Source organism: Aedes albopictus, chromosome 3 (assembly GCF_035046485.1).
Source record: "Aedes albopictus strain Foshan chromosome 3, AalbF5, whole genome shotgun sequence".
Lineage (NCBI taxonomy): Eukaryota > Metazoa > Arthropoda > Insecta > Diptera > Culicidae > Aedes > Aedes albopictus.
The window spans coordinates 39,537,303-39,561,408 of NC_085138.1; the positions used below are offsets into that span (position 1 = coordinate 39,537,303).

General features: G+C 39.7%; 1 protein-coding gene across 2 annotated transcripts; it reads left to right on the forward strand.

The window, feature by feature from the left end:
- The first annotated feature begins 1,769 nt into the window (after positions 1–1,769).
- LOC109415467 (uncharacterized) lies at positions 1,770–24,095 on the forward strand. Of its 2 annotated transcripts, none has more exons than XM_029868726.2 (5): positions 1,770–2,196; positions 13,117–13,585; positions 17,835–18,503; positions 18,571–19,437; positions 23,039–24,095. In XM_029868726.2, the coding sequence occupies exons 2-5, from the start codon at positions 13,158–13,160 to the stop codon at positions 23,742–23,744; spliced, it is 2,670 nt and encodes an 889-aa protein (XP_029724586.2). In that variant the 5' UTR covers positions 1,770–2,196; positions 13,117–13,157; the 3' UTR covers positions 23,745–24,095. The 2 variants fall into 2 exon arrangements, with proteins under 2 accessions (XP_029724586.2, XP_029724591.2); XM_029868731.2 differs by lacking the exon at positions 1,770–2,196 and adding an exon at positions 10,304–10,541.
- The last annotated feature ends 11 nt before the right edge of the window (positions 24,096–24,106 follow it).

Below are 24,106 nucleotides of genomic sequence, written 5' to 3' on the forward strand. Positions count from 1 at the left end.
TCGACTTTTTAGATCCCATTTAGGTCCCATATGAACTGAACAAAATTTCAGCGCAATCGGTGAAACTATAATTTAGCGCAAGCGGTTCAAAGTTTTCATAGGATTTACTATGGGAAAATATGCACTTTCAGATAAAAAATCCCAGAGGTCGCCCTTTGTCTCCTTAATTCAAATCGATCAACGCTTCTTGTAGAAAAATCATTTATGAAACTTTCTTTCGAAGACCGCAAAACGATTGGATGCTTGTGGAAAAAGTTATTGATTTATTACAGATTGATGATCCAACGAACGGCTTTTTGTTTTGTTTTATCAGCAGCACTGCTGCTGCCGTTCTTGCTTGGGGTGGCGGGAGGCATCACCACCCCCAGAAACAGCAGCAGCCAAAGCAGCAGCTGCAGTGCTGCTAATAAAACAAAACAAAAAGCCGTTCGCCGGATCACTGATCAGTAATAAATCAATAACTTTTTCCACAAGCATCCAATCGTTTTGCGGTCTTCGAAAGAAAGTTTCATAAATGATTTTTCTACAAGAAGCATTGATCGATTTGAATTAAGGAGACAAAGGGCGACCTCTGGGATTTTTTATCTGAAAGTGCAACTTTTCCCATAGTAAATCCTATGAAAACTTTGAACCGCTTGCGCTAAATTATAGTTTCACCGATTGCGCTGAAATTTTGCCCAGTTCATATGGGACCTAAATGGAATCAAAAAAGTCGACTGGAGCGAGAATTTGATGTTTGTCCCATACTAATGTACGTACTATCGAGGGTACGTACTATCGAGGTACGCCTGTATTACACATGTATATTTAGTAAACTATCCAAGATCCAAGAGCAATGAGACGTTAAACATAAACAAGTGGATGTATACCTTGACTATAACCGATTCGGCGTAAAAAATGGACGTAAAAAATGTTGGAGTGTAAGGATGTAGTACTAAATAAATGAATGAGGATTGAGTATCAACGAAGTGTCCTTTTAATTTGTAAGCTCACTCCTTCGGAAAACTTGTAAACGGGGGACACAGTAAATGTAAAATTTGGGAGAGAGTAGGTATATACTAAAGGATGCACACTTCACAGGCTAATGCGAGGTGCATTACTTTTTAGGAACTCATACAGACATGCATTCACCTTTGTAAACGGCTTCAATGGTCCCAAATGAACAGCCCCAATGCATAGGGCCTCGTCAACCGAATAGCCACACTACCTACAGGAGGAAACGAGAAATATTCTTTCAGTTTCAACTATTGTCCACCAGAGTACGGTTCATACCTTCTACTGAATCGACATTTTAATACCCGTTGCTGAAACTCGAGCGATTTATATGTATCTGTGAAGAAAAATTAGCACTATTATTAACTCACTCTCAATCCTAACAAAAATGTAAATATAAATGGCATTTCTAGAGGAAACGTAACGAAAATTGCGAAATTTTTTGTCATTTTTTGTACTAAACCACTATTTTGACGATCAACAGTAAAAAGTGTTCAAATCCTATTTTCAAAGAAAACGTGGCGTAATTTCTAGCGCACCCCATCACATGGCTTGGTGATATGTGTGCGTGCTAGGGAGTTAGCTGATGCGGTTTTGCTCTCAAGCGAAAACACAACAAAATTCTGCGCACCAACCGCCCACCCGCGCCACAACACGCGTTCTCGTCGACGACGGCGGCGACGACGTTGTCATCAATCGACGTGTGCATGGGGTTGTTGGTTTGGTTTGGTATGCTCTCTGTTGCCTCGCCTTGTGGTGTGGGATTATTATTTTCATTGCGGCTTTGACGTCGTAGCCGTACGTAGATACCGATTCGAATTTTGCAGAGCATTGTTCAGAATTGAATTTTGATGTGCAATTTTTACCATTGAAAATCGAAACAATCAGAACTGAATCAGTGGATTAGCTAGCATTGGATCAGGTGTGCTGGAGTGTTATCTCTGTCGCAGTAGGTGACGAGTTTTCCATCAGCGATGGGTGACAAGAGGTGAAAAGGTTTCAAAAATCAACAAAAAAGAGAGCTAGTTTTGGACTAAAATCGGGAAGTGTTTTTATTTCCGTTTGGCTTGTGACCAGCTGAGCTGGGAAGGTGGTGAAATTCTCGTGAGCAAACACAGGAGTGTTTGATAAATTCAAGTTCAAGCGTGCAGTGTCGCAGTGTTATTTGTTTCATCGTGTGGTGCTGGTCTGATAAGTGATAAGGTAGGTGAATGACGATTGTTTTAATTATCCAGTAGGTTATCCAGAGAGTGACGTAAATGTCAACAGTTATACGCCTACCAATGTAAGATACCTTCCTGGTTGATAATCAGTGCAGTTTATGAAAACCACGTAAATTTGATACCCAGATTTAGTATGAACAATTACTATCAAGTGTTTCCATCGATCGAAAGAACAATGGAGACGCTTGGTCACTGGTTATTTTATAAAGCGAATACAGCCAAAGCGGTAAACGCGCAGATTTTCTGCGAACATTATACTGTTGGTGAAGAGTTTAATCCAGGATCATTTCTTAATAAAAACTGCCTTGAATGTTTTGGGCATTATACCCATGGGTTAACGATTACCGTTGTACAGGTGTGTTCCGTTTTTATCAACACGGCCCGCGATTTTTAGTTGACAAAAACGGAATAGTGATAAAAACGGAATAATTTTCTTTGACAAAATATTTTGCAACATTTTGATATGAATTGGAAGTATTACCTACTGTAGAACACATTCCAAAAGTAAAAATATGCAGTTCACTATGAAATTTAATTGTTTTTTTTTATGTCTTGGTCACACAGTTCAAATTACAGTTCCCTAACTGTGACGCCGACAAGAGGTTTTCACCACATTTATGACCACATTTTTGTAAATTTATTTTCGTTGAACTCAAGAATGACACATATTACAGTTCCAGTACCCGGATCGACGTTTTAAAATATGACATATGTACTTCCAGGAATGATTAATCTCCAAGAACTTAATTTCGATATCCTAAAAAAGGTTATGTTAACTTCCATCCGGAAGGCATTACTCCACGAGTATCATCTTTTCTAAGCAATCACTTGTAACTTCTCCAGAATATTGGATTCCCCAAGAAGTTCCTCCAGAATTAGTTTACCTTGTACCATGCTGCTTGTTTCGAATTCGATAAGAATTTTTAGAGAAAAGAAGTTCTGCCCCTTATGATTTCTTCAGAAATTTCTTCTCGGATCAACCTAGATGACTCTTTTTGAATTTCTCCTAGAATTTATTTGGGGATCCCTTCAAATATTATGCATTATGTTGGGTACAGCTCGCTGACGTAGTGCTTTGGAGATTCACCAAGATTTTACTTTTGAAAATATGAGTTTCTCCGTTTTTTCAGAACGTCCTACGATTTACTTTCTGAAATCCTTCCAGAGTTTCTTTCTGATATTTCTTCAGGGGTTCTTTCTGGGGTTCTTCCAGAACTTCTTTCTGGGATTCCTTCGCCAGTTTTTCTAGAATGTCATCAGGGTGCTTTAAAGAGTTTCTTATTATATTTTTCCCTGGAATGTCCTCCATCCAAAAATTTCTTTAAAGGATTTCTACAAAACTTTGTTTTGGAATTTATGCGCAGTAGAAACACCAACACCTACTGGAACTTTTATTATGAATACTTCCAAAAGATTTTCCAAGAGGATTCTATCTTACATCTTTGTTATTTTCCTTTGATTAATAGATGAACCAGTCTTGGGCTGAAAATCTCGTTAATAAAGATAATATAATAGTAATAATTCTCCTCTATTTCATACTGCGTTTTCTGGGAATCCCCCAAAAGTTTTGTCTAGTATTCTTCCAGGAATTCTTTCCTCAAATCCTCCAGAAGTTTCTTCAGGAAGTCATCCTGATATTCTGTATATAAATCTCCGGGGAGTTATTTCTGAGAATCCTCCAGAAGCTCGTTGTGGGAATCCTTGAAAAAGTGTAAGTTCTTTCAAGAAATCATGAAATTGTTTCTCGAGGGATACTTTCAGAATTGATGGGATATCGTTAGGATTTTTTTCGAAATCGTTAGTTTCTTCTGGGAAACCTTTAGGAGTTGCTGGAGAAATCCCCAGATCATTTTCAAGATCCTAGACTCCTTTTTCCTAGAGAAACTTATTCCTGAAAGACTGAACTGAACTCCTAATTTACTTCTGAAATATTTCTTGACGATTTCTCAGAAGAAATCCATTAAGGAATCTGGAGCAATACAAGAGAATCTCTAGAAGGAATTACTGAAGAAATCCAAGATTGCATTTTTGAAGCAATCGAAAGATGAAATCACGGATAAAATTCTATAGGAATCTCCAGTTAGCCTAGTGAATACTCATTTTTATGTTTTACGCTAACGTAAGAACAAACTGACATTCACAAGACGCGACGCGAGACAAGACATAACACTTACCGTTCTTACAATCGTAAGAACGATTGTAAGAACGATAAGTGTTATGTCTTGTCTCGCGTCGCGTCTTGTGAAAGCCTAGTGAATATAGCATTTTCGGTCGGGAGATCTTGTACAAGAGAGATCTCTGGTAGAAATTTGAGCCCCATCGGAGAAATTGCGACCAAAAGAGAAGAATTAAGCACATCGCGTAATTTCAAGAAATTTGTGTAAAAAATCTCGTGAAATTTATTTGGAATTTATTTATTTATTCACTTGGAGCAGATTGTAGGGTAAAACGCTAGACTTCGCCCCCTCCGCTCTAATCTTCGCCACTTCATACATATAAAATGGTATTTGTATGAAGGGGGCGAAGACTAGAGCAGTGGCGAAGTCTACTGAGTTTACCCTAGTGTAAAAATTCTGGCAATGATAGGCAAAAGAAGTCCTAAACTGTTAAAGTTCCCGAAGAGCACTTGAATTGACAGGCCAAGTTCCAGTTGGTACGTAGAGCCGTAAGGAAAAAGAAGAGAGAGGAAGAAGGATCTTCAGAAGGAAGTTCTTGGAGGAATACTCAGATGGACATCCTGGAGCAATCCTTGGAAGGAACACCAATTAAGGTGCCCTAATTACAATAGGCTAATGAAAAAAAAAATGATCGGTTATCCAGGGTGATTTTTTCCCTTTTTCCGGATAATCGAGTCCATCCTTTGATGGTTTTATATGCACATCCCGTCTATTATTGATCTACCATGGCTAGCTACTTATGTTACATTTGGAAAATGTTTTAGCCATTTACAAAACAACAAAATTGTTGACGATGATATTGATATTGCCTGCCACCTCCTGTCAGATTTTCAATAATTAAACTGGCTCGGTTTAATTTTTCTATTGAACAATTGGTTTATTTTTTCTCATGTTCAAATGAGAAGTAAAATTATCCGTGAGAGAAAGCATGAATTACCATTATTTACAGCTGAATTTGAAATGTGTTGAGAGCTACTTTGGCGTATACGTCTTCTATGTCATCATTGATGGTTACTTCAAATTCATTCACGGATGCATTGCCTCAAGATTAATGTTAAACTGTAAATAACTCGTGTTCGAGGGAACAAATTTGACAAAAAAAGTAGTGTTGACAAAAACGGAATGAAATGTTGACAAAATCGAATAGTGATAAAAACGAATAGTGACAAAAACGGAACATACCTGTATAAAGGAAAGTTAATATTTGATTGTATCAACCCGGAGCAAAGCTTTTTTGATTAAAATTTGTATGGAATTTAGTATGGAAAACTAACTTCTTCGCATTTCTCATAAAGAACTCAAATGTTCCTTAATATTACAGGTCGGACTCGATTATCCGGGGGTTCAATTAACCGGGGGCCCGATTATCCGGGGCTCGATTATCCGGCAAAAATGGCTCGATTATCCGGGGAAAACTTTGCTTTTGCTTAATTTACAAATTTTTAGATTACAGTATGTCAAAAAATGTGATAAACATCAAATACAACACCTGTAAATAAGATTTAGCCTATTTGAAAATTGTTTTTATTTTTTTACATTTTTCAGCCAAAATTTCATTTTCAAAAAACATGCTTGTAATAATACCAGACGTTAAGTTTAGGCACTACAACGTCATGTATGTTAGCTTTTATGTTTAAGGTACAGTTTTTGATTGAAGAACATCAAAAATAAAAGAAAAGAAGCATGGCTCGATTATCCGGATGATTCGATTAACCGGGGTGAAATAATTTTGGGGTCACCCGGATAATCGAGTCCGACCTGTATTCTACTTCACGTAGTTCCAGTTGGGACAAAGCCTGCTTCTAAGTGTTCTACGAGCAATTCCACAGTTATTAATCAATGACACAGCGTAACAAAAATTAACTTTTGGTCTGTCTCAAGAGCAAACTAATGTGTCTCTGACAGATTTTGGGCCGCTGAATCTGAATCCGAGCTCAGATTTGCTCCAACACGACACAATTTTGAGCTATACCTCAATTTATAGGGCCAAATATGCGATTTTGGGCTTTCTTGACTGCAAGCCATTAACCTTTCGTAACTCGCGCGGTTGGCTACCACCGTCAGCGCCACGCTAATGCTGAGTACAAAAAGCGAGATTTTTTCAACGTGTTGTAAAAAATACAACAGCGCGATCGCTCGAGGGTTAAGCATGGAAATATTTTTTTTAAGCAATCAAAAAGTTAATTGGTCAATTAACATCTAAATTAACGACTCATGCAAAATATTTCGTTTTACCAAATCGAATTTGATAGTTTTAAGCGATTTATGTTAGGTACGATATTTGCCATACAAGTCACCCTCCAAAAGTTGCATGCAAGTTTTCATACTAACATAAAATGCTTAAATCTATCAAATTTGATTAGGTAAAACGAAATATTTTGAATGAGTCGTTAATTTAGATGTTAATTGACCAATTAACCTTTTGATTGCCTAAAAAAATATGTCCATGCTTAATGGCTTGCTGTCAAAAACGCCCAAAATTGCATATTTGGCCCTATAAATTGAGGTATAGCTCAAAATTGTGACGTGTTGGAGCAAATCTGAGCCCGGATTCGGATTCAGCGGCCCAAAATCCTTCGGAGACACATAAGTTTGCTCTTGAGACAAAAAAGTGTATCGCTGTGTGATCATTTTGCATCCCGGGCAGAAAATAGTTACAAAACAATTGCATGTTTTACCATTCAAAAAGAATTACTTAATGATAAAATTTGCCATTGGTTTGTTTGAAACAAGTGACAAAAGGGCAGGGTTTGTTTGAAACAAGTGACAAAAGGGCAAAACTAATAACTGACATTGTTCTGTGAAACAACTGAAGAATCTCAAATTTTGACATTACAATGGCAAACCAAGAACAAAAAAAAATAAGGTTGAAAATTGCAAAATATACCATTATTGTGTTTTGTGTTATTGAAAATAGAACAATATCAAAATTAGTTATTCGTCTGTCAACTGAAAAAAAAAAAACTATCAAAAGTTGTCATTACATATGTTGTTCTTGACTAGGATGTTCTTGATAAGTGCCAAACTGCGATGGTTCATCAAACTCGTCAGAGGTCAACAATAGCTTACCAATTGCAAAATTTGTTATGATAGCAAAATAAGACATTTAGTAGTTATTCTTCCAAATTTGATAAATAAGCGAATGGCTTATTTTGATATGATATCATATTATGCTATTCACATGTTGTATTAAACTCTTCATGAAGATAACTCATAAATGACAAAATAAGTTATGACAATAATTTGTTATTCTTTTGTTTTTGGTTTTCTATTCATCTCTATCCGGGATTTTTAACAGTTATGGTTGCAAATTTTGCAAATTTTTGCATACTAATCAGGAACTAGAACGATGTAGTAGATGTCTAGCCCCTTGATATAAAGGCCGGCGCAGAATTGGAACGTTGCTGCTGCGTTTGCGATAATCTGAATGTTTTCCATGTCTGTCAAACTTCTATCAACGCACACAAACGTATCCATTGTGCGTGGGCCTTAAATGTAGTCTACGTTAGATTGACGAAATAAATAACTAAAACATCAACTAAATTATACAGCGTAACAAAAATTAGCTTTTGGTCTGTCTCAAGAGCGAACTTATGGGTCTCTGACAGACTTTGGGCCGCTGAATCTGATTCCGGGCTCAGATTTGTTCCAGCACGTGACAATTTTGAGCTATACCTCAATTTATAGGGCAAAATATGCGATTTTGGGCTGTTTTGACTGCACGCCATTAGGCATGGAAATTTGTTTTTTGAACAATCAAAGGATAAATTGGTCAATTAACATCTAAATTAACGACTCATGCAAAAAAAAATCGTTTTACCAAATCGAATTTGATAGTTTAAAGCGATTTATGTTAGATATGATATTTCCCATACAAAGCATCCTCCAAAAGTTGCATGAAAGTTTATATACTGACATGAATAATGCTTAAATCTTTCAAATTTGGTTTGGCAAATCGAAATATTTTGCATGAGTCATTAATTTAGATGTCAATTGACCAATTTATCCTTTGATTGCTTAAAAAATATATTTCCATGCTCAATGGCTTGCAGTCAAAAAAGCTCAAAATCGCATATTTTGCCCTATAAATTGAGGCATAGATCAAAATTGTGACGTGTTGGAGCAAATCTGAGCCCGGATTCAGACTCAGCAGCCCAAAATCTGTCAGAGACACATAAGTTTGCTCTTGAGACAAAAAAAATGTTGCGCTGTGATATTTCATTAACTAAATGGAAACTGTTCTTCTGTCTCAATCATTACAGTAGAGGGCAAAACGACTATGTCATTTGTAGTAGAATCCCTGTAATCACATTCTGATAAATCACCGATAAATACACAATGCATTTTAGAAGATAGGGTGACAATGGGTATTATCGGCAGGTTTGTTCTCTTCGTCATGGGGGGTTTTTGTCAGCCAAATTGCCTGAAACTTGGTCATATAATTCAGCTTAGTTGGGAAGGATTTGAGACCAACTCTGAGTTCAATAGGTTTCAAAAAAAAACCCAAAGACGAAGAGAACAAAACGGCCGAGAATAGGTAATTTCCCCTATTTAATCAATATAATAATTTTAAAACACCCTTCGCACACTGCTCATATGCAAATTGTGGTTTCCATCATGTGAAAGCAGTCAACAGAAAAGAGAAAAGGTCATCTGTAAAAACCGTTTTGTCGTCGATCGGTGGTTTGCACATTGCATTTATTCAGTTTTTCCAGTGTTGAATTATTGAATTATCGTATATCACCTTTTAACCCGGAAGCGGTCGCGTCGTGTAATGAGTACACGCACCATGAAAAATGCACGCATGTGGTACACAGTGTGAGCGCGGCGTCACTGCAGGTAGTCAAAGACGCGACTGCTCGAGGGTTAATCTATCCTAATGTAAAGAAAAATGTAATGCATCAATACATTGATAATGCAAATCTTTAGATTATTGCATGACAAGTGTGGAATTACTGCATTTCGCATTACAAAGGTTGATATCCAGTATGATTCGTGCAATGATATAATGCTTGTGGTTACTTGGGTACAATCTTATGAGAAACACTTGTTCTGTATGAAGGTGCACACTACAAAAGGCGTTTTTATAACTCTACTAGACCAGGTAGTATTCGTCTTTTACTGTACTTCGTAGTATGTCTGTTTAATTGCAGTCTTTTGAATTGTTCGTTTCTTCATTGCCTTGTGAATGAACTGACGGTTCCAGACCAATTCTATCCAATGCACTGAACCAAGCCTCCTCGTGATTTAAGGCAACACATAGGGAACGGAGGGCAAAAAGCCTACCATGGAATACACATTATTTTCGCTAGGCATTTCTTCAGATGCAGGCAAACTGCCTGCCTGAAGAAAAACGTCGTAAATTACAATTTTGTATATTCGAACAGATCACCTAATTTGAACCGATACGAGCATGATCGTATCGTGTAATGGTTTTATATAAATGACATCCACCTAATAAATACCATGCGCCTCCTTCTCCTTCCATTGCTCTTATTACAAAAATCGATGGAGCCCCCAGGTATTTCGTTAAAAATCAAAGTAAAAATACCAGCAGACGTATTGCCTCCTGCAGTTTTTCAGGATATAACATTTGTTTAGATTGTTTTATTTGTTGATTTGCTGAATCTGAGATAGATGACCACATTTGCTTAAAAGGCATTATACTCCACTTTCCCCTGTTAGGCTATCAGAGAGGTAGTAAAACAACCAAACCAAATCCATCCCAATCCCTACAGTCCACATCCACGCCTCTAGTTTGCCTGCAACACACCCCCGTGTCGCCTTCGAAAGCACCTGAAACTGCCATCCTGTATGTATCGAACAAAGAAAACTGCACGTGAATCTGCAAAGAAAGTATGGAATTTGTCCGTTGATTTCCGTTGGATGGTTGATTCGGTCTGTACTGTACTGTACTGAAGCGCAAGTAGCTCGGCTCAAGACAAAGATCTCGAGTAAGACGCGCAAGCAGCCCTCTCGGCAGAACGCACGCTAGTGCAGCTTGCATCGTCGAGGTGAACGCATCCCTTCCGCGCTCTATGCGTATAGTTAGTGTACCGTGCGTGATTGGTGAGAATCAAATTGGATAAGCGGCTCGGTGACGCCGACCAGTCAGTAGACGAAAACGACGACGCCACCAAAAAAAACGGTGAGATTTCTCTTGCATTGCGTTTATTTTTAAAAAAATTTGCTCAGCGGACGAAATTTTGTGAGAGTGTTTAGGTGATATTTTGCCTACTATAGCTGTGTTCAACTGTGATACATATTATTACTTTGAAAGCTGTGTAAAAATGATCAAAACAGGTATACTTGTGTAGTGATGGTAAGAGTAGACTATCCTATGTTGGACAAAACTTTTCCAAAAGAAAAGAAGCATATTTTGTACCGACTTTTTGAACCGTCTAAGCAGAATACCCTTTTCGAATGAGTGTAATCAGTTATGTACCTTTTAATTCCGCCCTGTTTTGCTTATCCTTCGACAGATACGCGTATTTCGACTACCACTTGTAATCTTCCTCAGTGTCAGAAGTGGAGAACTCCTTAAATTTATTTCGCAAATCCTTCTTCAAATGTTTACGCAGTTTCTTATTATGTATCCGTGATTTCTCCTAGTATTCTTTCACGAATTCCTGGAGGTTTGTCGTAGTTTCATTCTGGGCTTCTCCAGGAGTTTCTCCCAACATTCCTCATAGGATTTTTCAGTGTTCCTTCCAAGTATTCTGAGAATTGTTCTTGGCGGTTCAATACAGAGTTTTTCACGAAGTTTCTGCAGCAGTACTTAACGCGATTATTTCTAGAAATTTTCGGGTATTCCCCAACTAACATTTTTGCTGTATAAGAGCTTAAACAAGCTTGCTTTCAAAAGCGTTTGCTCTTTAAGCTTTTATGCAACTACTTTTGTTAGTTGGGTCCTCACGAAGACTCTAACAAAGCTCTCTCAAAGTAATTCCTCTTTGTGATTTTCAAAGAAAGTTTTCTAGAGATTCTTTCAAAGTAATTTTTCGGGTTTATAGATCTTCTCGGAGTACCTCGCGAGATTTCACCAGGATTTCTTCCGATGATTCTTCAGGGATTTCTTACAAGGAATTTTGTAGACTATCCCAGGAGGTATTCCGTGAAGTCTTAATTAGAAAAATCCTAGAAGGAACACCCAAAAAAATCCCGGGACACGGGTATTCTGTGAACAATACTAGCAGTACTCTTAGGACAATCACAGCAAAAAATCTTGGAAACAATTATGAGAAAAACCTTGATCAGCTACTGAGAAGAACTCTATGAAAAATATTAACAGTAACTCCTATAGAAATCCTAAAAGGAAACCAATATGAACTCCGTAAGAAATCTTGAGAAAAGTCCAGAACAAATCTTGAGAAAAGTCCAGAAAAAGGTGCCTAAAATTCCGAGCAACATTTCGGGAGCAAGCCCTGAAGGAATCTTAGGTGGAGCTTAAAGATGCACCCCGCGAGTACCTTTTAGATACAATTCTGATAGAAATGGTTCAGACGAAAGTTCATGATAACTTCTTGAAGGAATGACAAGAGAAGTTTCGGGAGAAATCCAGTAAGGCTCTTTGGAAGCAATTCCGAGAAAACCTCTGGAAGAAATTTCAGGATAAGCTTGAAACATTTAAAAAATTGCTTAAACTTCTGGGAGAAACATTACTAGAAATCTCAGGAATAACTCCTGGAGAAATTCTGAAAAAAAACAATCGTGTGAAAATATTTGGGAGAAATCGAAAACCAGAAAGAATTTCTGAAAATATTTCAAGAGCAATTTCGGGAGAAGCTTTACGACTCCCGCGACAACTTCAAAAGCGATCCTGGGAGTTTTCTTTTTAACAGGAGGAACTCAGGGAAAAATCTCGCTAATGCCTTTAATTATGGAATCCTGGAAAAAAATCCAGCAAGATCACTGTGAAAAACCTCTGGCAACAAAGGTCGGAATTTGGGAATCCTGAAGGATTCTTATCGAGAAATTCCGGAAAGAATTGCTGGAATCTTGTAAAAATGCGTTTAAGAATCCAGAAGAACCTCCGTAAGGAAGTTTAGGTGAAATAAGAAAAATGTCATTAAAAGAAAGTAATCTGAAGAAACCCTGAAAAACATTCCAAGAGGAGTCTCTAACGAGTTCCAAGAATCCTTCTGAAGAAATTTTTGTGGAATTTTATGATTATCTAGATTATTATCTAGATTCATTTTGCTTTCCAAATAATCATCCGATGAAATCTGCAACTTCTAAGCGGAACCACAAGCTTCCAGTAAGAATCATTCAGCATTAACTAGTTTGGATCTTATTTTTCTAAGCGCCTCCCGGAGGCTTTTTGAGGTCTGTTTCCCTATGGAATGTTCATTAGTATTTCATGTAGTTCAGATGCTTGTGCAAGTGCTGTTTTTACCTTTCAATTGCGTCTCTTAGGTTGTTGAATGATGCTTCATCCTTCCATCCTTCACATTTTAGCTGTATAAGAGTTGAACAAACAAATCTTAAGTGAACTTCAGCCCAAGAAACTGTTATTCAGCTATCTCTGTTTCTTGGGTTGCGGGAAGCCTTTGCGAGGTGCTTGGTCAACTTTTTGCCTTTGCAAGATCGAAGGTCAACTATCGGCACTCTACCGACATCGCATGCATCGCGAACATCTTCCTACTTTTTACCAAGAATGATATTTCTCACGCCCATTTCTTGACACCTACTTTTGGCTAATCTTTTTTTTTCTCTCATCTCAGCTTGACTTGAGCCGTTTCCCCCGTGCTCGTGTGGTCCTGCAATGGACGCAAAACACGATACCAACGACGCCGGTGAAGACGGTCCTTCCGCGGCTCTGAGCGCAGAAGAGTTCGAGAGCTGGACGCTAGTGGATCGATCGCCCAAAGCCGGTCATCTTAAGATGATACCCGCCGCAACAGAACCGGACAAGAAGCACGTCGACGACGATGATCAAGTGGAAGACGAAGAAGATGGCGATGAAGAAGAAGCAAGTGACGAAGAAAGTGGATCATCCGACGGGGAAGTCGAAGAGGATGAGGAAGCTGAACAAGAGGACAAGAGTGACAAACCCAGTGGCGTGGAACCAGTGAAAAATAAACCCAAACAAACCAAAGACGAAACGGATGGTGTCGTGGCACGTGATGAGGATCGCGGTGACGATCGAGCTAAGAGCAATGCGAAATTAGCCGGCAGCAACATTAGTCTGCAGTAAGTATATTTCCACCTACCTCTATGAATGGATCATTTTCTTGCGCTCTTCTAAACCATATTGCCATTTCCGTGCTCTTTGTGCGAGGGTTATTTTTGGAAAATTGGAACAAAGAGCAAAGTCAAGAGTTGCGGAAGAGTTGTGACATTAGTTTGCAAATGTCGTAGATGCAGTAACAGTAATTCTACTCTTTTTTTTTCTACCGCCTCCCAACTTCACCTTGTTTTGTAATGCTTTATTTGAGTTTGATTTCACCTCGAATTAAAATGTTTCGTTTCCCACGACATTTTCTTAGTTATAAATGCTAAGTATGTAGGTACTAGATGAGACTTGAAGCAATACGAATCGATAGTTGATTGTTCATAATACGTGAACACGTTGGGTAGAGTACTAGATTTGTACATAATGAGCTGCAGTGGCGTAGCAAGGGGGGTGCGTAGGGGGCAGTTTACACCAGGACCCCGAATTCAAGAGCCCTCCAAATCAGGGAAAGATTCTAACACTAGTTTGAATAAAGTTCTTTAAATAGCGGAAGTTTCCAATAAGTACAAGTTCAATACTTCGCAAATCAGCTAATTATGTATATAGACTCCCAAGATATAGACCCCCGAAAATGACTAGGGCCCGTCCTTAAACAACGTAGACTCTGAGGGGGGACGGGGGGTCTGGCTCCATACAAATTTCGAAAATTTTGTGGGTGGAGGGGGCCAACTGAACCCAACTGCGTGCTGAACCCCAAACAAATAATCATTTCAGGACCAACAATTGAAATAGGCAAAATATTTTTCCCAACAAAATATATAATTTTTCAAAATACTAGGGCAATCGTAACAAAAAGTTATTTTGTTAGTTGATATATGTTACTCTAAATAAAAACGTGTGTGAATAAGCTCGTAATTGGGGTCCTGAAGAAGAGATAAAAAATGTCTCGTAAATCACTCTCAAATCAAATGTTTGCCCTGAAACTGATGCTGACTTCAAAAACATGGACGAATCGCAACCATCGCAACTGGCTGCTTATTGCAGGTTCCCCAAGTAACCAGAAGTTCGGATAAAAGGGTATTTTATAAGCTAAGCAGCTTGTTGGAAGATGCTCTTTAGCCTTCTAAGCAGCTTCATTTCTAAGTAATTTCAGAACTTGAAAGTTTACACAAGGAAGCTTGTTAGCCTTCTAAGCAGCTTCTGATAGAACTTTCTCAAAATGAATGTAAAAACAAAAATGTACTTTCCAGATTCACCACAGCCTGGCAATTGATTGCGTGTATTGCGTCAAACATGAGCTACCTTGTTGTACATAATACACACGTGGCGAGATTTGAACCGGGTCCTTCTACGTGATAACCTGTTGCCGTACCGCTGTGCTGCTGTAGATACTTGTTATGATAAAGTTAATGGTCATTTTTTCCGAATGAAAAATAATGAAAAATAGTTGCATAATGTTCATTATGCAACTCATTTGAGTTGCATTATGAAAACTATGCAACTTAAATGAGTTGTATAATAAAAAAATCAATGCATAATTCGCACAATTGTTTATGTTACTCTCTGCAAAATTCGATTTTTCCAGCACTCAGCAAGCCTCGTTGGATAAATGTACGACTCGTGCTGAAAAAAACAACTTTTTGCAACTCGTCACATAAATAACTATTAATAAAGCTTTTTTTTTTTTTTATTCCTGTTCGGGTTTGTCACTGCGACCAGTTTTTAGATCTATTGTGACATTACCCGTATCCTTAGTGTAGTGCATGTCGCATTACTCAATTGCCATTGAGGGGCAATAAAGTATCGATTTTGATACAGTTTTTGTTTTGTTTTCTTAGAAAACAAAACAAGAGTACTGATATTGGCCATGCATCGGAAACCTAGCATCACCCTTGTTTTACTGCTAAATTCTCCCCAGTAGGAAGTTTAGGACCCGGGTTTTAACATTAGCAGCAATATCATTCCAACAATGGAACAGGTGTTCAGTAATAATGATTCTAGTATGTTCCTTGCGTACTAGCACTTTCCAGTCTTCGAAGAGTTAGTACATACATGGATCCCTAACCCAATTTGATTTCCTTTGCATTGAGTTTAGCCTCAGATGGTGAGGTTTTTAACTATATGCAAAGTAAAGTTGGTAAACTCAGTTTTATTCAAAAACTGGAAGTCACCAAAACACCAGTAGTAGGACTATATGCTATAACTCCTTGAATTACAAGAACACATATTCCAAAATTGAAAAATAGGACGACACTAGATTTCGGTTTGGTAGATCTATCACCGCAACGCAACCCAAAAAGGCGATCTACCCACGCTACGGGCTCCGTTAAAGATCGAGCATCTTTTAAACCCCCTCAACCATTCATCCCTCAGCACGGGTCGCCTGACACCTTGGATTGGGGTTACCTGTTTGGTGGACTTTTACCCCCGGAACAGGTGGTCCGTAGTGCTATTCTAAGCCGGCAGCTACACGGACAATTAATAAAGCTTATTCTCAATTGTTCTCTCAACCAGAGTAGAGATTTTTTCTTCAAGCTAGATATATCTAAGTTATTGGTTCAATGGGAACAAATTTTCTAGAATAACATTGACATTTTTCTTGGCGTTTCTTTAAGAATCATGCGTAGGCCAATGCACAATAAGTGTCTACCAGCGCTTGAAAATTGAAGCGTTTTACCTCAGACGAATCAAAATTTGCTCTTCTTTGACCGGCTAGGGCTCCCATCTACCCAGCATAGAAAATCAGGACATTTCATGTATTTTCACGAAAATGAGTAAAACTCATCGGATTTGTTAAGAAATATTCACCAAAATTAGTCCAAAATCAGGACATGTCCTGCTAAATCAGGACGGATGGTAACCCTATGACCGGCGCTTTTCAACCCAAAGCGGTAGCAATATGCCTTCATTGGCTAACATGCTTCTGAAGCATGTGGGAGCGGGAGCAATAAAAAAATATGAGTGAGAGTGAGGAACGACGATTCAGCGCCGTGCGGCTCTCTGAATCTCTCTCTTCGCCGGTATATACGGCAATGAATATCAGTGTTGCAATTTTTCGACAGGCCTTTTATGATAGCGATATTTTGCTTTTTTCATTTTCTTCGTTTTGGTTTTCCTGTCAAAGTTGCTTTCCGATCAGCAAAACGGGAGCGAAATGAAATAGGTACTCACACTCGCACGCAGCGTGCTGAAAGCGAGAGCTGACAGGGCTAAATTTCCATTCAATTTTCTGTAGTTGAGTGTTTTCACCCGTGCTAACGTATAGGGCACTCACTCTCACAAGCCACCGCTTGAGACGAATGGCCTTTCAGCATGAGTAGTGACTGGGAACGTTCAAAAATTACGTCCAACATTTGGGGGAGGGGGGGGGGGGGTCTAGAAAAGTGTGACAGTACGTGTATTGGGTATAGGGAAATTGCGTGACAGAGGGGGGAGGGGGGGGTCTAGAAATCCCGAAAAACGATGGACGTAATTTTTGAATCTTCCCTGTGTGGATGATTGGGAATTGATCTTGTTGGGTCGCTCACGAATGGAGCTCTCGAACTCTGTCAGTTCTCACATCGAGGAACTGAAAACGACCGCCGCAGTCATTCATTTTCGGCTGAAAAACAGGCACTGAGACTGATATTTTGCAGGACTGATGAATATACTTTATTTTTATCTCGTTATTACAGTGCAAATGACATAAACTCGAATCGATTTTAATAGTCGCGTCCATCATTCTCTTATGAACAAATTGTTTGTTTTTACAAGTTTTGAGCAAAAAATAAATCCACTGAATCATTTACGCATCTTCAGCCTGACCGCAGCAAGTGAGAAATAATCGTTACCAGTCAATATGCTTCACCAGCCAACCGACCGATGAGGAATAGTGGTCGCGGTTGGTTCGGTTTCTCTTTGCTGCCTGTGCGTGTTCGTTCGTAGTGATGGTTGGCGCTGATGACTGATCGTACCATTCATATTCACTCGATTTCAAGCACTGGTGTCTACCTTTACCCAATTACTTTTGTGCGTAGAACATGTCCTACTCACTTCTCGCGCCAATGTTTCTTATCTGTAGTCACGTGTGCGGTTATCTCCACGCGTGTTCCGACTCCGAAATTGTTGACCTAGACAATATATCGCTCTAATATTAAAGTGATCTTACACAACGTGGTGTGATTATTCTTGCGACATTTCCTTATCTTACCGACTTATGAATGAATCTATGTACAGCTGTTTAACACGCTTGTTTGCCTTTTTCTTATGGTCCGCAATCTTTTACAGCTCTCACGATGGTTCCTCGTCGGATGGTATCAGTGTGATAAGCGAGAGCGATGGGAGCGATCAGGCGCGACTACACGTTAACAAGTGCTTCAACCTCGATCAACTGGCACAATCCAGTGTACAGCTCACACCTCCTCTTTCGCCGGAACGGGACGATGATAGCGCCGTCGAAGAACGATCCAAACGCAATAGGCAACTCAAACGTAAGAGAAGCCATGAGGAGGACGAGGAGGACACTGCCCTCGTTCGAGGGGATGCGATCGTTCCATGGAGGCATGTCAATCGAACGTCTTTCGTTATACTGAGCATTGTGCTAACGGGAATTGCTGCGATCTTGGTTGGCAACTCGCGGATGTACGAGAACCGGGCCACCATCAATAGTTTCGACCATGAGAAACGTCTTTCGGAACTGGAGCTGGAAAATACCATTCTGAAGAACGAGATGAACAAGCTGAAACATTTGTACACCCGATCGGAACTGGACGAGCAAGTTCAGCAGGCTGAATTTGAATGGATGAAAGCGATGCAGGACCAGGAGAGGCAGGACCCATCTCTAATGGAACCGGAACCCCAGCCGGAACCGGAGCCATCGACGACATCCGCGCCACCAGAACCGGAACAACCACAGATGCGGCGAGTTCCTCCGCAGGACGATAACATACGACACAGGTATAATCTTTACATGCAATGACATCTAGATTTACACTCACGCATTTGCTTACTTTTACTGATACAGGGTCGTATGGTCAGGAGACGACGGTCAACCGATGCTGATAGCCGACAAGGATTATGTCCTGCCCGAGTTCTGCTACAACAAAAATGCAGTCCAGGACGAGCTATTCTCTGAATACAGCGCCAAATACTGCGATTCCAAACAGCGCAAGATCGATGCTAAACTGAAAAAGCATAAGCACCCACGGGATTACAAGCAGTACATCCACCCAACGGCCGAAGAAGTCGCCGAGCATCAGAAGCAGGCCACGGCTCCCCCGCCGAAAGTTCCCTCGCTGTCGCCGTTCGAGTTCGACTATCGTAGCGCGTTCGAAACGATCAAAGAGGAAGGATCGGTTATCCTGCAGAGCCTCACCGCCATCTTAGATCTCGATCCGGAACCGGAACTGATCATGTCCGTTCCAAGCGAAGGATACCTTGCGGACGATGAAGCTAGCAGCAGTAGCAGCAGCTCGAGTTCCAGCAGTGTTGCAAGCACTCCAGCACAAGAACCGATTCCCAGCATCGAAGCAATCAACTGGGCCGAGTATCCGCCGTGGGTTCGCGAAAAGTACGAAAACCAACCGGAAATGCATCGGAAGTTGCAGAACAAAGCCCACCTGCTGTGGGAATGGGAACGGAAGAAGAATCAGTTCTTGGACGAGGTAGGATTAACGACGTTGGAGGAAGTCGATCGGAAATCGGAGGATGAACTGCGACAGCGGAGGGATCAGTACGGAAGGGAGCGGAAGGGAGGTGGACAGTCGGGAGAGAAGGCAGGGGCGGAGCAAGAGTCGTACAAAAATAAGTACGACAAATATGACGAAAGGAAGGGAAAGGGAGGCAAGTACGATGAGCGGAAGGAGTACCGTCCGAGGAATGGTGATGATAGGTGAGTAAGGTAGTATTTAGTACATATATGTTCCAGTAGGTGGCTCTAATTTGAAGTATTTCGCTTTAAAAAGTGTTGCATCATAAATCACTGCTTGCTCAATAGCGCCCATCTTGTGTATGTACTACCAGCGTGGTTTTTCAATGCGTAATGTGCCTAGTTCAGATTGTAGCAAAGATTTTTTTCTGGAGGGGGCCCAGGAGGGACCTGATTTCAGATGTCTTTTCAACGGAATGGGCGCCCGATATGTGAATATGCAAATCAGCATTGCAGTTTTGAGGAATCAAAAATTACTGTTACCTATAGATTTTTTTCTAGTTTCGTAAACAATATTCCTCCAGGATTTTTTCCATAGCTTGCTGCAGTAATTCACACATGAATTCCTCCACAGATTCCTTCAAGAATTCATCTAGGGATTTCACCAAACATTTCTTCGGGGATTTTTCCTGGAATATCTTTACAGGTTCCTCGAGTGATAGTTCAAGTGCTGTTTCTAGGTTTCCTTCAGAGATCCTTTAAGATATGTCTACATGTATTTCTTTAGTTATTTCTTCAAGAATTTCCCCATATATTCTTTCAAGAATTCTGCTAGAGAATGCTCTAATAATTGAGGGGCCCAGAATCAAAGGAGTGTAAGTGACCATTTTGTCGATTTTGAGCTGAGCATATCATAAAATTCTTCAGATTGCAAGCTTTCAGGAACTTTTTTAGGATTGTTTCTACGATGATTGGAAAAATTACAATAAATCAGAGAAAATTGGGTTGAATTTGAAACTTCATACATTTTGTATGGGATGAAAAATTGGTCAAAAACTTTAAACCCCATTTACTGGAAAGTGGATTTTTGTCACTTACACCCCTTTGCTTCTAACCCCCTCAATTCCATCTGGAAATGTTTGAAGTATTACTGCAGGAATGTCTTCCAGAAATTCTTTTAGAAAACTTTACTAGAGATTTTTCAAAAATTAATCCAGGTATTTCTTTTTAAAAAATGTACAAAAAATCATTTAGGAGTTCATCCAATTATTCCTTTAATAATTCGTCCAGAAACTACTGCAGACATGGATTTCTTCAGATTTTTTATCCAGGGACCGTCAGGAATGCGCTAAGAAAGCTCTTTTGAGATTCCCTAAGAAATTTCTTATGGGATTTCTTCCGGGATTCATCATGGGGTTTCTTCACAAATTCCTCCAAGCATTCCTCCTGGGATTCACCCGGAAATTCTTTCTATGATTCTTTCAGGAACTACTTGCAGGTTTTTTTCTTAAATGCCTCCAAGAATGTTTTTTGGATTCCTTCAGAAAGTCCTCCAGAAATTAATTCAAGACTTCCTCCAGGAACTGTCTCTTGAGATTGCTTTCGAGATTCGAGATTTGGAGATCCTCCTGGGGTTTCTTCAGTAAATCTTCCAGGGATTCCTTCAGGAACTGCTACATGGATTGCTCCACGTACTCTTCAGAATTTCCTCGGGAATTTCAGCGATTTCTTCAGTACTTCCTCCTGGGATTTCTCCAGAAACTCCTAGAATTTCCTCAGAAATCGATTCATGGATTTCTTCAGGAATCCTTCCTGGGATGCCTCCAAGAATTCCTCTACGGATTCGTCCAGGAATTTTTCCAGGAATCCTCGGGGAATTGCATGGATTCTTCCAAAAATTCCTACAGGGATTCGTCCGGGAATTCCTCTAGACATGCCTCCAGGAATTCTTTCAGGTTGAAAGTGCTCCAGTGGTTCTTCAAGGAAATTCTCCTGGAATTCCTCCAAGGACTTCTCTAGGGATTCCTCAAAGAATTTATGCGGGAATTCCTCTAGAGATTTCTCAAGGAATTCCTTTAGCGATTCCTCCAAGAATTCCTTCAGGCATGTCTCCAGGAATTCCTCCCGGGGTTCCTTCTCGAATTCTTTCAGGAATTCCTCTAGAAATTATTATGGGAATTCCTCCAGGAATTCTTTTAGGAATAGGTACCTCCAGACATTCTTACGATTTCTATAGGGATTCCTCCAGGAGTTCCCTAAGGATTTCATTCAGGGACTCCTCCAGGAATACCTTTAAGAATTCCACCAGGAATTACCCCAGGAGTTTCTTCGGAAATTTCTCCAGAAATTGATCCAAGAATTTCTTCAGAAATTACTTTTGGTATTTCTCCAGGAAATTCTCTAGGCATACCTTCACAAATTCCCCCAAGAATTCCTTCCGGAGTTTATCCAGAAATTATTGCTTGGGATTTCTGCATGAATTCCTCCCGAGATTCCTTTAGGAACTCTTTCAAGGATTTCTTCAGGAAATCCTCCAGGGAGTCCCCTAGGAATTTTTCCCGGGAATTATCCGGGTACTTTAATTCCACAAGAAAGCAGTTGACAATATTTTGCAGTAATGCTGCTAGAAAATTCAGAGGTGCTTTAGGATACCCATCAAACAATTCTTTTGAAAACTATCATTTAAGTTTCATTTCTCGGCGATTTAACCCTCGAGCGATCGCGTTGTTGTATTTCATACAACACGCTGAGAAAAGTTCGCTTGTTGTCCACAGCGCGGTGCTGACGATGGAGGCCAACCGCGCGATTGACGGAAGGTTAAAAAAGAAGTTGTACAAAGCATTGTTTCCTATATAATTCTGGTTATATCATATTTCCAAACAAAACTAATAGTCCATTTTGGAGAATGATCTTGTAAAGTGTGACAAGTTGAGAAAAGACTCCAATAACTATCAATTTTAACACATATTATGCTAAATAAATGGCTATTATAGATCTGTCTTTGTCATCAAGACAATGATTTTCATTTTTTCTATATTATATATGTATAAAGTCATGAAAATTTTCTGGGGGGCTACGCCAATGATTTAAACTTACTTGTGTTAAGTATAGAGTCTTCGGTTAAGTGGACTAAGTTGATCCAGGAACGTCACTAGGGATTCGTAGAAATGTCGAAATGTCTCTATCGTAGGATTCATACTGCATAGAAGAATAATTCTTCTACATAATAATTAATTATTACGTGTTCTAGAAAGTTAATCACAGCTACAAAGGCTTTGATAAACTAATAGATTCTGGATTAAACTACTAGGTGGCGCTATTCAAGTTTTGGGAAGCAAAATGGCAAGGAGAGTTGAAGTTGTGAAAGATGGGCCCGGTTTGAGTGGGGCTTCAAATCCAGTTTGACTTTCTATCCTACAGAATCGTAACTTGTTCTGTAGCTTGGTGGGTTGAAGTGCTAGACTGGCGATACCGAGTCATAGGTTGAAATCCCACATGGTATTTTTTTTTTACAAATTTATCACACAATTTGCCAATTAAACGTGGTTTGCCGATAGAGAACAGGCGTACATTTTTTGTTCGCCTGTTGTTTAACGCTTTTACTGGTCATCTAGAAGAATGTCCTGATACTCCAGTTACGCGGCACTGAAGTCTTCGTTAATGTGTTACAAATCTGGCACTAGGTAGGCAATCTAATGCCAGCGTCGCCGTCAGAATTTGCCATTTGGAACTGGCGATGCATTGTGTATTCTAACGCTTGCAGTCGCCTTCGTGTTGTCGAAGTCGAAATGAGTTGGTATACTAAAACAAGTGAAAATAATAAACGGTTTTTGGTTTGTTACAGATCACACGAGCATAAGAACTTCCAAAAACAGCAAAGCAAAGAGTGGAAAGACAAAGAAAGACGTAACGGAGACAAGAGTCGAGAATATCAAGACAAACAACGTCGGGATGATCAGCGACAAACTGACCACCAAGAACCTTCGACTTCCCGGCAAGGATCGCACGAGAAGCAACACTATAAGGATAACAACGACAGCGATGAAAGCAAAGAAGTCGCATCCGGCGATCGCGATCCTCGGTACAAGGATAAGAAGGATTACCGAAAATCCGGCGAGCACGATAAGTACCGCAAAGACAGCGACGAGTGGAAGGACTACAAGAAGAACGGCGATCAGCAGCACAAACGCCGTGACAGTGACGAGCGAGATGATTCCGGAGAAGTATTCAATCCTAAGAAGAATTATCAGGGCGAGTACAAGAAGCAGTACAATTCCAAAGAGGAAAATCAACATCACGACAATAAGTACGATCACGATCGCCGTCGGGATGACGACGATGATGATGATGACGACGACGATGACGATGATGATGATCATTATAAACGGCGACATCACGATAAGCACGATTACCGGAAGCACGAACAGAAGGAATGGCATGATAAGCGACACAAGCACAAGAAGGAGGGCCACTGGAATAAACACGAGGACAAAAAGTGGCACGATCGAGACCGGGAGCATCACCAACACTCGAAGGAAAGGGGACGATAGGCTTCGGGTAATTTTCTAAGTGTGAATGAGATTCAGAAGAGATCTGTTTTAGGCATGTTACCACCACAAGAAGTGGCATTCGAAGTTTTAAACAGAAGGAGGCGAGTTCGAAATCGGATGGGAGTGTTATATATCATAGCAACATAGGAAACTATTTTGAATTACCAAATGAAACGTAGAAATAAAATCTGGAGAATAGTCTCCAGCACGATGTTTGATCAAAATCAACGAGTCACAATCACAATTTACCGTAGAATGTGAATTGGCCATTCTACTTTAAAATGTTTAATACCCGGAAATTCTACTTTATATTATTAGAAATGTAATAAAATCGCTTTTAAACTACTATAACTATGCTACGC